The sequence below is a fragment of the Nicotiana tomentosiformis genome, chromosome 9 (assembly GCF_000390325.3).
Source record: "Nicotiana tomentosiformis chromosome 9, ASM39032v3, whole genome shotgun sequence".
In the NCBI taxonomy this organism is placed as follows: domain Eukaryota; kingdom Viridiplantae; phylum Streptophyta; class Magnoliopsida; order Solanales; family Solanaceae; genus Nicotiana; species Nicotiana tomentosiformis.
Window position 1 is genome coordinate 65,021,665 of NC_090820.1, and position 15,195 is coordinate 65,036,859.

Genomic DNA, 15,195 nt, shown 5'->3' on the forward strand with positions numbered 1-15,195 from the left:
TTGGCACACAAATCTGACCCTGCATCCATAACACCCCATCATCTCCAATACAAACCTCCTTGGCATCACCATGCTGCACCATATCCTTAAGGACAAGCAAATAGGGGTCGTCATACTGACACTCTCTGATGCGCTCATACAAATAAGACCGAGAAACCACGCAAGCAAGAGCACAACTAGGCTCTAAAACATCTATCCTCATGAACTCATTGGCCAAAGCCTAAACATCCAATGCTAGTGGCCTCTCACCAACTGGAATATATGCAAGGCTATTCATACTCTCTGCCTTTCAACTCAAGGCATCGACCACCACATTGGCCTTCCCAAGATGAGACAAAACGGTGATAACATAGTCTTTTAATAGATCTAACCAACTCCGTTGCCTCAAATTTAGATCCTTCTACTTAAACAATTGTTGTAGACTCCGATAATCTGTAAATACCTCACAAGACACGCCGTAGAGATAATGCCTCCAAATCTTCAATGTGTGGACAATGGCTACCAACTCTAGATCATGAACGGGGTTGTTCTTCTCATGGGGCTTCAACTGGCGTGAAGCATAAGAAATCATCCTACCTTCCTGCATCAAGACACACCCAATACCAATTTGAGAAGCATCACAATAAACTGTATATGAACCCGATGTTGAAGGAAAAACTAGAACTAGAGTTGTGATCAAGGCGGTCTTGAGCATATGAAAGCTCTCCTCACACTCATCAGACCACCTAAATGGGGCACCCTTCTAGGTCAATCTAGTCAAAGGTGCAGCAATGGATGAGACCCCCCCCCCCACACACACATAAAACAACGATAATACCCGGCCAAACCAAAAGAACTCCAAAACTCAGTAGCTGAAGATGGTCTAGGCCAACTCTGAACTACCTTAATCTTCTTCGGATCCACCTTAATCCCCTCACTGGACACCACGTGCCCCAAAAATGCCACAGAATCAATCCAAAACTCATACTTGGAGAATTTAGCATATAGCTTCTTCTCCCTCAACATCTAGAGTACAATCCTCAGATATTGCTCATGATCCTCCTAGCTGCGTGAGTACACCAGTATATCGTCAATGAATACTATGACAAAAGAATCAAGATATGGCTGGAATACAATGTTCATCAGGTGCATGAAGGCTGATAGGGCGTTGTTCAGCCCAAAAGACATCATAAGAAGCTCTTAGTGACCATAGCGGGTCCTGAATGTCGTCTTCAGAATATCAGAATCCTGAATCTTCAACTGGTGATACCCATACCTCAAATCAATCTTAGAGAGCACTCTAGCACACTGAAGTTGGTTAAATAAGTCATCAATGCGCGGTAATGGGTAATTGTTCTTAATTGTAACTTTGTTCAACTAATTGTAAACATATGCATAGTACCATACTTCGTCTACATGCTAGGCCTAATGAATCCCTTATCAAGTAGCCACTAAAGTTGTTCTTTCAATTCCTTCAACTCTGCTGGTGCCATACGATACGGAGAAATAGAGATGGGCTGAGTGCCGGTACTTGGTCAATACCAAAATCAATGTCCCTGTTGGGTCGTATGCCCGACAGATCTACAGGAAACACATCTGGAAAGTCTCTTACTACCGGAACTGACTCATCGGTAGGAGAATTAGTACTAACATTCCTCAAAAAAATGCTAGACATCCCTTCTCAACCATCCGCTGGGCCTTCAAATATGAAATCACTCTACTGGGAACATAGTCCAGAGAACCACTCCACTCAACCCTAGGCAACCCTAGTATCGCCAATGTCACGGTCTTAGCGTGACAATCCAGAATAGCATGACATGGTGACAACAATCCATGCCAAAAATCACGTCAAAATCAACCATGCTAAGCAGTAAAAGATCAACTCCCATTTCTAATCCCCCAATAGTCACCACACACAATTGATACACACAGTCCACAATAATAGAATCACCCACCGGGGTAGATACATGAACAGGCATAACTAAAGAATCACGGGGCATATCCAAATAATGAGCAAAGTATGATGATACATAGAATAAGTGGAACAAGGGTCAAATAATACTAAATCATCTTTGTGGCAAACTAAAACAATACCTGTGATTACGACATCAGAGGCAACCGCCTCTGGCCTAGCTAGAAATGCATAGCAATGGGCCTGACCACCACCTAACCGACCTCCCCTTCTAGAGCGGCCTCGAGCTGACTGAGCCCCACACCCAGCTAGCAGTGTGGGCGGTGTAGCTGCTGGTGCTAGGGTCATAGGCTGAGAAATCTACTATGGAAGCCTACCCAATAGTCTGGGGCAATCCCTCTTGAGATAACTCAAGTCTATGCACTCTAAACAACCCCTCCTCTGATGGAGCTGTTGAACTTGATGATCTGAATAGCTGCCTGAGGAACCCTGTGTAGATGAAGTCATGGTAAGAACTCTGTGCCGATAACACATTGAATAATGACTGAGTTGGGCGGCCACTGTAGGATGTGTGGCATACTGAAGAACCACGAGGAACATGACAAACTTCCTGAACAAGTCTAGAAGAATGACCCATGCTATAATAGAACTGGCCTTCTGATGAGGCACTTCTAAATCCACCTGAACTACGAGGCTACTTGGCCTCCCGCTCCTCACGCTTCTACTTGTGAATCAGATCTAAGTGTCTAGAAATATTGACCATCTCGTCAAACCTCGCACCTGTCGCAACCTCCCGAGCAATAATAAAACGTAATCCATAGTTGAGGCCATCAATTAACCTCCTAATCTTCTCCCTCTCAGTGGGAACCAACTATACCGCATGACGAGCCAACTTTGAAAACCTCATCTCATACTAAGTCACAGTCATATCCTCCTAGCGTAGCTGCTCAAATTGCCTACGCAACTCCGCTCTGTGAGTCTATAGGACAAACTTCTCTAAGAAGAGAACTAAGAACTCATGCCATGTAAGTGGTGCTGCATCGGCTAGCCTACTCAACTCATAAGCCTTCCACCATCAATAAACTACCTCTGTTAGCTGAAAAGTAGTAAATGAAACCCTACTGGTATCCAAAATACCCGTTATGCGAAGGATCTGCTGGCATCGGTCTATAAAGTCTTGAGCATCCTCTGACTCTACTCTACTAAACTCTGGAGGCTTAAGACTCCCAAATCGCTCCAATCTCTTATGCTCCTCATCACTCATATGGGGACCAACTGTGGCCCTAGCGACAGCAACTGAGTGAACTAGCAAAACACCCAGTATTTGGAGTCCCTGAGCTAGCTGCTTTAGGGTATGGGAGGCAGGAGTCTGGGCACCTCCTCTAGCATGTGAAGTGGTTGGTGAAACTAGAACTGAAATCGTTTGAGCCAGGCTCGTGTACACAGTCAAAAATCTAGGCAAATACCTGCTGAAGGCTAAGAATAACAATGGGCACTACTGGTGCTTGAACTGGTCCCAACGGCTCAACCATATCTGGTACCTGCTCCTGAGCTGGAGCTACTGGTGGCTCCACAGGTGCTGCTCTGGCTGTAGTGCGAGCCACACCTCGGCCTCTACCACAACCTTGGCCTCTCGCGGCCTTAGTTGGTGGTACTGGTGGTCGTCCGCCTGATCCGGTCACACGTGTTCTCACCATATGTGAGAGAATAGAAGAGCCAAGTCTAACTTTCGGAAATAACAAGTTTGTACGACAAGAATACTAGAGTGAAGTTTTCCTAACAGTTCGGTAGCCTCTCGAAGATAAGTATAGATGTCTCTGTATCCATCTGCAAGACTCTACTAAACTTGCTCATGACTCATAATATCTGTGAACCTAGGGCTCTGATACCAACTTGTCACGATCCAAAATCTCAACCCATCATGATGGAGCCTAACACACCAGCTAGGCAAGCCGAAACATAACAATAAAGAACCAGAACAACGCAAATTATAGAAATAGCATAAGTCTGAAACCTCAATGTAACAAAATATAGCCAATACAAGGTAAATCCCCCAAAAACTGGTAAATACGGAGTCATGAGCTCTACATTGGAATACAAGTCTGAAAACTAAATAGTAATATTGTCTGAACTGAAATAGCAATACATAATAAAAGACAAATCAAAACTGCGGCCAAGATAGCAGCTCTGCCTCGCCTCTCGAAGCTGGGCCCAATAAGTGCAAAGTTTAGTATGAGTACAACCGAACCAATGTACTCAATAAGTATTGTAACTAACCCCGGGTAGGTAAAAGATGCAAGAACTATAAATGATACTAGCTATAACCTGTATAGTTTCATCATCCTTTTACAAGTATAGAACAATAATGAAATCAAGTCATAAAGCACAGGAAGAAGCATATGTGTGTGAATGTGTACAGTTACTCAAATACTCTACTCAGTCAATGGTCAGCATATAGAGATGATATGCAGATAGGTCAGATAATAATCCATGGAAATTTGCAAGTAGAGATGAAATGCAATTTGAAACAACACTGGCCAGACTTTCTTTAATATCCGTGTGTACACCATCAAGAGAGAAACATGAGAGGGTGACCCTAGGGGGATGGATCCGTATCCACACGCTGCACGGAAAACTCACGTGCTGCACGGACAACTCATGCAGTAATAATATAAACCGCACGGACAATTCACGTGATGCACGGGCAACTCACGTGCTAATAATATCAATATCTAGATCCGCACGGATAACTCGTGTGCTGCACGGATAACTCACGTGCCAATAATATTAACTGCATGGACAACTCAAGCAACAACAATCACAATCCGTCTGGCGTGATCACATGCTACCAGTCCAGCTCATAACACAGAGAAAACAAATATATGAGAATACATGTACATGATCAATGATTACCAATTTCATATTCCTAGACAGATATATCTAGCATGCTATAGTGTAGGCATGTACAATGTGTGCTATAACAGCTAAAACAAATAATTTCATCATGGAATAGCAGTTTATCAGTTCCAACCAGGAAAATAACCTCAATGAAACCTCAACGTGGTGCAAATATCTCACAAAAGGGTACACATAGGAGAAACATCTCAGCTGAAGCTTAACAATCAATTAAAGGCATGACATATCCTAAACACTACCCCAAGCATGTAAATAGTACCCTGGTGCACTCATATGAGCTCAACCCCACACATATGCGAAACTCATAGCACGTAGCTATCACAAATAATTCCGGCAACTAGTGCCTCAACCAGTTTAGATCTCAAGCAAACCAAATCACTCCACTAACAAGTCCTTCCCGTGCGTAACAACCTCTGAAAGGCTCGAATCTAACCAAAATAACGTAATTCTATCAATATAAACTATAGAAAGTGATTCCAAAAGATAAAGCTAAGATCTTTAACTCAAGTCAAAAAGTCTACCCAAAGAGTCAAACTCGGTCCCGCACCTAGAAACCCGACAAAATTTATAAATTCCGAACACCCATTTAATTACGACTCCAACCATACCAAAATCATCCAATTCCAACCACAAATCGACCCTCATATCCTCAAATTTCACTCTCCAATAACATAGTCCAAAATCTACAAATTCTAACTAAAATTCATAAAATTAGGTGTAACGACCCGGCTGGTTGTTTTGAGTATTTTAGCCCTGATTCCCTAATTTGTGCTCCCTCTATGTTATATTATGGTTACGTGACTTGCCAGGGTACTTGGTGTCGGGTACGGGAGAGTTTTGGAGTGATATGGGACACATAGTCCCTAAGTTGGAAGTTTAAGTCGTATGAGTTGACCGTAGTTTGACTTGTGTGAAGGTGACTCTGGAATGGAGTTTTGATGGTTCCAATAGCTCCATAGGGTGATTTTGTCTTAGGAGCATGACCGGATGTTGATTTGGAGGTCCATAGGTCATTTCAGCGTTAGTTGGCGAAAGTTGAAAAGTTGGATGATTTTGGAAAGTTAGACCGGGAGTGGATTTTTGATATCGGGGTCGGATTTTGATTCTGAAAGTTGGAATATTTCTGTAATGTCATGTATGACTTGTGTGCAAATTTTGTGTCAATCGGAATTATTTTGGTATGAATCGGCATTGGTTTCAGAATTCGGAAGTTCATAAGTTCTTAGGCTTGAATCGATGTGCAGTTCGTGATTCTAGTGTTGTTTGATGTGATTTGACACTTCGAGCATGTTCGTATGATGTTTAAGAACTTGTTGGTATATTTGGTTGAGGTCCCGGGGGCCTCGGGTGTAATTTAGACCTTGATTGATGCATTTCGGATCATTTAGAAATAACTGAAGTTCTAGTTTTCCATAGGTCTGGTTTCCTTCTATGCGATCGCGAGTACTGGTCTACAATCGCGAAGGGGTTTTTGTGGACTAATGGTTTTTACTCTACGCATTTGCAGAGAAAGGGATGCAATCGCGGAAGGTTGGTTGCCAATGAATCGTGAACACGTGGTGAAGGTCGCATTCGCGTAGAGGAATTGGGGGGCTACAGGTTCACGCGCTATTCTTCATCGCGGTCGTGTGGTGTATTATGCGATTGCGTAGCTTGATGGCGTAGTGTTACGTGTTCTCATGAGGTTTTCCGCGATCGCGGAGTATTATTTTGGGCAGCAACATTTTTGTGCTTCATGAACGCTAGGCATTTTCTGCGTTCGCGAAGAAGAACTAACTGGGCAGCATAACTTAAGTTTGAAATCGAGGGTTTATTTCATATTTCACAATTTGGACTTACAGAGCTCAGTTTGAGGCGATATTTGGAGGGATTTTCAGAGGGATTGTTGGGGTAAGAGTTCTTAACTCTATTTTGATTAAATTTGTCACGCCCCGAACTCGGGGAGCACGACCGACGCTTAACCGAGTGAACCCGCCCGAGCAATCCTCTTAGATTTTCTTCTACCCAAACTCGTTCATAAATAAAGAGGAGATGCACTCCATTAATCAAACACTGAAAATATTTCATTAACTACTCCCATTTCATTCCAATGGTAGCTTCGTTCATAAATTCCAAAATAATAAAAGTTTATAGATATAATGAAAAATATGTTTGCCATATACCAACATTTTTAGTTCAATTCCCCACATCAAACACCACCCACAACCTATCTACGGAGCCTCTAAGTACAACAGAAGAGTAATATGGAAATGCCGACAATAAGGCCCCGGATATACCTCAAAACAAAAAGTACAACATCAAATGATATCAGACCCGGAATAGAGTAGGGCTCACCAAAACCTACGGAATATGGAGTAACTGCTAACGAGGACCAAAGTTGCCCGTTGTTGAACCGCCTGCATCCATTGAAGATGCAGCGCCCCGGCAAAAGGGACATTAGTACATACGGAATAGTACTAGCATGTAAAGCTAACTGTCCTCTTTTAAAATAGAATGCCCAGATAAGAAAGGGAAAACCATAGAAACAACAAGTCACAATCAACAATATGCAAATGTCCAGCTAAAACATAACAATTTTTAAAATACAAAATTAATATATATTATTGGTTGGGAGATCATTAGCACCGATATATCACCGTGTTTGTAGCACGGAGTCCGATCACGCCCGATCAGCTAGGCCATCTCCCCACGTACAATGTGGTTCGACATGTGATGCGAAAGAAAAGTGTTACCAAGATTAGTACCACCATGTGCGCAACATGGCGTCCGATCTCCACCCGATCAGCTAGGTCGCCTTCCCGCATATGTCGTGTGGGTTAACTTCTCCAATCCACAATTATTACCAGTTTCATCCTAATTTAAGGGAATAATATCAACCCATCAATATCATCCCAAATAAGGGGAATAATCACAATCAACTCCTACACCGGCACGTGTAGTTTTAGGTGTGGGTTGTTACAACCCACCCTTCCTCGGTTTGCTAATGATACTTCCCAAAAATATTATTTTTTTATTTATTCACACAAAGGTAACATAGGTACAAATGTATTTACCTCATCATCTTTCACATTGTATGAATCTCCACTAGTATTTTCAACCAATAACAACAACAATATTCCCTTGGCTCTTTTGGCCATTCACAAGATTCTTTATTCAAGGCACGGTGGCCGTATTTGATATTCCACACTTTCATTTCTTCCCTGTCATGTATCATCATTATAAATATCAAAATATATAATATTCCGAAAATCACAACTTTAAGTTCATTAAAATTGAAGAATTTAAACGATAGATTTCTTTCCAAGAATGGAGTAAAATAATTGGCAATCGATGCGCAAGTTAAAATCATAAACAAGTAACACACCATTTATTCTTGAAATACTTTTCCCCAAAAAGGGCAATACATAATTTCCACTCACGAATATGTAAGGACACAAAACACATTGAAAATACTCACAAAGCATAGCATTAGTTAAAACATCCACATATGGGCATGACTTGAGTACATAAGCTTTTAGGCAATTCTATTTTTGAAATAATTTTGAAACAGTTGAATAAAAGCTCATTTCATAATCTTTCTCACATCATCTTATTTCATTGGCACCATTAGCCACAAGTATAACTTTCATTCTTGGCACGTTGGCCATACTCTATATCCCCAATTCACTTATTTCATTTTCAAGCATCTTTATAGATTATCAACAACAAGACATTTTCAATCAAGACTTTAGGTACACATATGAGCAATTAAGAGTCTTAGGCATATCAAGTTTTTCTCACACAATTTGGCATACTAGCTTTCATTTGAAACACGACTCAAAGCCATAACATTTTAATACGCAATCAGTATTTTGAACATATATATTTCGACATAAGGATCATTCGGAATAGTCAAGTTTATAAGGGATAACCCGGACATAGGAATTAGGAACTTGAGACAACCATACTTGAAACTTAGGGGAACACTATGGAATTCAATTCTAAGAGAGTAGTTTAGCAAACATATCTCGCTTTGAGCTTTCCTTAAATTACTGCAACGTTTCGGAAATCCTAGAAACTTCAATCTATTTTGAGACATAACAAAATTGAATACAAATTAGGAAGATATTCATGGCCTCAGCTCATTTGAGCATTTTATCAAACACCAGATGTGCAAATTGGTTATAAGGTTCTTCTACAAGATTTCCTTCATTCCACAACCCAATCTTTACTTATTTGAACTCAACAATCTTCCCACAAACCTTATTGGTACATGCATGTATAAATAATACTCTCATACCCAAGAATCATACTCCTAATCAACCATCTTCTACCCAAATTCGAAATTGAAAACTAGGGTATGGAACCTTACCTCTTAGATGAAGAACTTGAGGGATTTCTTGTTGGATTTCAAGGCTTGAGCAAGATTTGATGAACAAGGGCTTAGGAACTCCTCCTCTCACTCTAGGTCACTTTCTCCTCTCTAAAAATATCATATTATCCATCCAAAATGACCCTAAGATTGCTTTATAGGAACTAGGGTCGGGTTATGAAATTAGAAAAATGGACCCTCCAAAATCCGGACCGGGCTACAGACCAGGCTTCGCGAGCTCTATAGCACGGTCTACCACGCTATAGACCTTGCGCTGCAAGGTATATAGCACGGTCTACCGCACTACAGACCTTGCGCCGTGAGGTATATAGCACGGTCACATTCTTCCAGCCTTTGGGAACTTGTAAGAGTGTCCAAACGACAAACGGTTTGAAGCGTTAGAAGCTAGAATCAAAGGGATTTAATTTTATAGGTAGATCACCTCATAAGTCGTTATAGTTTGGTAGCAGCATGCATTTGAAGTGGGATCTTGTGCGAATTGAGATATCCTTTCCACTTAATGTATCCAACTTGTTCCACACGAATTCTTGCCATTCACAAAACTCCTTAGTATGTTCCAACACCCCTTAAACATATATTTTTCATTTCAAAATAATGTGGTTCCATCCCATGGGTCTCCTTTAATACTCGAACACGTTATTCCCAAATACCGTTGGCGCACTTTAAAAACTTAAATCATTAGGAATGTTTTAACGGAGCCTTACAAAATTCCACTAATCTATCATTGATTTTATCATGTAATTAGGGATTTGGGTTGTATTAATTGGGGAAAAGTGATCAAACTTCTTAGGCTAAATTTATGAGTTTTTAAAGGCGAAATAAGGTCGGATTTAGTTTCCTATAGTTATATTTATAGTATGAAATTATTTTGACTATATTCGAGCCATTCAGAGTTGGAAAATCGAGAGAAAGGCCTTCTACTTGATTGATTTAGCGTGGTTTGGGGTAAGTGACTTGTCTAACCTTGTGTGAGGGAAATTCCCCTTACGATTTGGTATTATTATGATAATTGTGATTGTGGAGGCCGTGTACGCAAGGTGACGAGTGCGTACACGGGCTAAATGTTGAAATTCCGATTTTAGCTACATATTTTTATTTGCATGCTTTAATTGAGTTACTTTAACATGTTATAGCTACCATGTTTATCCAAATTTAACATGTCTACTTGTCTTACCTCTTATTTGCAACTTGTCCTACATGTGTAGTTGAATTACTTGCTTTCTTAATTCTGTATTCAATATTTAATTATGGGATTCTTTACTTGAAATTTGCTATCCTTGAAATATCTTGATGTTGAGTTGCAAAGGTTGTGGTTTCTATTGAGGCAAAGTGTAAGTTGTGAAATATCATTTTATTGAGTTGTTATGTTTTGGCATCTTTGTTATTATTGAGAGGATTGTTTGGTTGATTGCACGAGGTTTCTGTCGTGTTGTTGTTACTATTTACACGAGGTTTTTGCCGTGTCGTTGTTACTATTGATACGCATGCGGTGGTATAAGGTATGGGTGTTGAAATGCATGCGTTGAGATAAGGTGGGCTTGATACACGTGGCTAGTAGGGGAACGACTAGAAGTCATGTGGTGTGATAAGGTGGGCTAAAACATGGGGTGCCATTTCGGGAAAATGATTTTTAAAACTAAATGTAAAGGCTCCCGCTGTGATATAAGGAAAGACTGTGAGTTACTTTTATGATTTGGGACTACGAGGCGGTACCTCGGTAGGGCCCCCTGTTGATCTTCTCTATTTGCTGTATTGCTTGGTTGTTGTTTCCTTAGCATGTAAAATCCTTGTTTTCCTTTCGTGTTGTATTAACTGCCTTGATTGCGTGTTGTTAACTTTCCATAAATTCTTTATTGTTTCACTTCCTTTGTCATTATCATTATATCATTATATCTTTTGTCTTGTTTCTTATTATCTCCAGTAGGGCCTTGACCTGACCTCGTCACTACTCTACCGAAGTTAGGCTTGGCACTTACTGAGTACCATTGTGGTGTAGTCATAATACGCTTCCGCACATGTTTTGTGCAGACCCAGGTACATCTTATCTGTCCTGGTACTAGCACGCTGAACTTGCTTTTGGAGACTTCAAGGTACACCTACCCTCGTCCGCAGGCCTCGGAGTCCCTTTTATCCTGTTCTTCCTTATTTCTTTATACTTTTATAGACAGTGATGTATAGGATTGTCCAGCACTGTATCTAAAGCTTGTGACTTATATTTCACCAGGTTTTGGGGAGTTGTATGCATTGTGTTTATAGATTCTATTTATGAAATTATTGGAGTTTTGAGATTCTAAGTTTTATTTAATGTTTTCGCATATTGTTAGGCTACCTAATCGTAGAGACTAGGTGCTGTCACGACATTCTACTGAGAAAATTTGGGGTCGATATATTAGGTATAATAATTAATATATATTCAATATTTATGGACAAAAGTGATTAAAAGTCACTTACCTCTTCAAACTAGGTGGAAAACTCTCCAAAAATCGCTTTGGTCCAAAATCCAAAATTCCAAAAATGAGAGAAAAGCTCAAACCCTCATTTTTAAACAACTGCCCAGCGAACCCGCATCTGCGGACACAATGATCGCACTTGCGCTCCTGCTTTTGCGGAAAAATCTCCACTTCTACGAAGTTCACTTAAACTGAAACCTGTTGCTTCAGCGACAAAAATCCCGCTTTTGCGGGTCCGCTAGTGCAGTCAAACTCGCACTTCTACGTCAGCACTTGCGGATACCTTCCGCATCTGCGGTCCTTGGTCCTCCTTCTTATTTTCTCTTCTACGGTTCCATCCTCGCAGAAGCGACTACCCGTCAGCAGAAACTTGTACTCACCTGCGATTCCATAGCTTCCAGCCTCCGTCCGCATCTACGCTCCAGCTGCCTCTCCTGTGGCCTCGTACCTGCGGCAAAACCATCGCAGGTGCAATTGCATCAGGTGACAAAAATTTCCAGCCAACTCCCAAGTGCAACCATGATCCGACAACCATCCAAATCACACCCGAGGCCCCCGGGACCGCGACCAAGCATACTAGCAAGTCCTAAAACATGATACAAATTTAGTCAAACCTTCAAATCACATCAAAATCATGAATCGCACCCCAATTCAAGCCTAATTAAACTAATGAATTTCCAACTTCTAAAACAAATGTCGAAACATATCAAACCAACTCCGATTGACCTCAAATTTTACACACAAGTCATAAATGACACAATGGACCTATTCCAACTTCCGGAACCTAAATCTGACCCCGATATCGATAAAGTCAACTCTCAGTCAAACCTCTCAATCTTTTAATCCTTCGACTTTCCAACTTTCGCCAAAAAGCATCAAACCAACCTACGGACCTCCAAATAAACATACGTACATACTCCAAAGTCCAAAATCACCATACAAAGCTATCAGAACAATCAAAACTACATTCTAGATTCATTTACACAAAAGTAAAACTTTGGTTAACTCTTTCAACTTAAAATTCCAACCTTGGGACTAAGTGTCCCAATTCACTCTGAATCGTCCCCAGAACCAAACCAACCACCCTGGAAGTCACATAACGACTAATGAATATAGAATAAGTAATAAACAGGGGAACAGGGCTACAATAGACAAAATGACCGGCCAGGTCATCACATTATCCCCCTCTTAAACAAATGTTCGTCCTTGAACGGGTCAAGAATCATACATGGAGTCTCAAATAGGTGTGGGTGACTGCTCTGCATCTCTTACTCGTCCTCCCAAGTAGCCTCCTCGATTGGATGGCCTCTCCTATGAACTTTCACTAAAGCTATATTCTTGGATCTCAACTTTTGAATCTGCCAATCCAAAATGGCCACCGGCTCCACATCATAAGTCAAATCTCCATCTAACTAAACCGTGCTGAAATCCAACGGATCACCATAATACTTTCGGAGCATAGAAACAAGAAACACTAGGTGAACACCCGATAGACTAGGTGGCAATGCAAGCTTGTAGGCCACCTCTCCAATCCTCTCAAGCACCTCAAAAGGACCAATATACCGAGGACTCAGCTTTCCCTTCTTCCAGAACCTCATCACACCCTTCATGTGCTTAACTCTAAGCAATACCTTCTCTCCCACCATAAATGCAACATCACGAACCTTCCGATCAGCGTAACCTTTTTGTCTAGACTGTGCTGAACGAAGTCGATCCTGAATCAACTTGACTTTCTCCAAGGCATCCTTAACCAAATCAGTGCCCAATAACCTTGCCTCTCCGGGCTCAAACCAATCAACTAGAGAACGATACCACCTCCCATATAAGGCCTCATAAGGAGTCATCTAAATACTCGACTGGTAGTTATTGTTGTAGGCAAACTCTACAAGTGGCATGAAATGATCCCATGAACCCCCGAAATCTACAACACAGGCATGTATCATATCCTCCATGATCTAAATGGTGCACTCGGACTGTCCGTCCGTCTGTGGGTGGAATGTTGTATTCAACTCAACCCGCGTGTCCAACTTTCGATGCACTACTCTCCAAAACTGCAATGTGAAATGTGTGCCTCAATCAGAAATAATAGACACTAGCACCATAAAGGCAAAGAATCTCATGGATATAGATCTGAGCTAGTCGCTATGAGGAATAGGTAGTCATAACCGAAATAAAATGTGCGAACTGAGTCAACCGGTCCACAATCACCCAAACTGCATCAAATTTCTTCAATGTCCGTGGGAGACCAACAACGAAATCCATGGTAACATGCTCCCATTTCTACTTTGGGATCTCAAGTCTTTGAAGCAAACCGCCCGGCCTATGATTCTCGTACTTCACCTACTGACAATTCAAGCACGAGCCACATACTTTACTATATCTTTCTTAATTCTTCTCCACCAATATTGTTGCCTGAAATCTTGATACATCTTAGTGGCACCCGGATGAATGGAATACCGCGAACCTCAAGAATCAACTCATGTAACCCATCCGCATTGGGTATACAAATCCGACCATGCATCTACAACACCCCATCATCTCCAATAGAAACCTCCTTGGCATCACCGTGCTGCACTGTGTCCTTAAAGACAAACAAATAGGGGTCGTCATACTGACACTCTTTGATGCGCTCATACAAAGAAGACCGAAAAACCACATAAGCAAGAACCCAACTAGTCTTTGAAACATCTAACGCCATGAACTAATTGGCCAAAGCTTGAACATCTAATGCTAGTGGCCTCTCACCAACTGGAATATATGCAAGGCTATCCATACTCTCTGCCTTTCTACTCAAGGCATCGTCCACCATATTGGCCTTCCCGGAATGATACAAAATGGTGATATCAGAGTCTTTTAATAGCTCTAACCAACTCTGTTGCCTCAAATTTAGATCCTTCTACTTAAACAAGTGTTGTACTGATAATCTGTAAATACCTCACAAGACACGCTGTAGAGATAATGCCTCTAAATCTTCAATGCATGGACAATGGCTGCCAAGTCTAGATCATGAACAGGGTAGTTCTTCTCATAGGGATTCAACTGGCATGAAGCATAATCAATCACCATACCCTCCTGCATCAAGACACACCCAATGTCAATCCAAGAAGCATCACAATAAACTGTATATAAACCCGATGCAGAAGGCAAAACTAGAACTGGAGTTGTGGTCAAGGCGGTCTTAAGCATCTGAAATCTCTTATCTCACTTATCAAACAACCTAAATTGGTCACCCTTCTGATTCAATCTAGTCAAAGGTGCAGCAATGGACGAGAACCCCTCCACCACCCCACCCCACCACCACCACAAAACGGCGATAATACCCGGCCAAGCCAAGAAAACTCTGAATCTTAGTAGGCGAAGATGGTCTAGGCCAACTCTGAACTACCTCAAACTTCTTCGGATCTACCTTAATCCCCTCACTAGACACCACGTACCCCAAGAATACCACAGAATCAATCCAAAACTTACACTTGGAGAATTTAGCATATAGCTTCTTCTCCCTCAACATCTAGAGTACAATCCTCAGATGTTTCTCATGATCCTCCTGGCTGCGTGAGTAAACCAGT

At 41.4% G+C, this 15,195-nt stretch overlaps 1 protein-coding gene across 1 annotated transcript; it reads right to left on the bottom strand.

Annotated features, from left to right (window-relative positions):
* Positions 1-12,897: 12,897 nt before the first annotated feature.
* Positions 12,898-13,473, bottom strand: LOC138898902 (uncharacterized). The gene is made up of 2 exons (XM_070185010.1): positions 13,174-13,473; positions 12,898-13,041 (listed from the first exon to the last, which is right to left on the bottom strand). Exons 1-2 carry the CDS (start codon positions 13,471-13,473, stop codon positions 12,898-12,900), a joined length of 444 nt encoding a protein of 147 aa, XP_070041111.1.
* Positions 13,474-15,195: the final 1,722 nt, after the last annotated feature.

Excerpts from the sequence above, each read along its gene's own strand:
- LOC138898902 (XM_070185010.1), bottom strand. The coding sequence starts at position 13,473 with ATGACTCCTTATGAGGCCTTATATGGGAGGTGGTATCGTTCTCTAGTT. Across the intron at positions 13,042-13,173 it reads GGTATATTGGTCCTTTTGAG|TTAGATGGAGATTTGACTTA; the intron begins GTGCTTGAGAGG and ends AGCACGGTTTAG.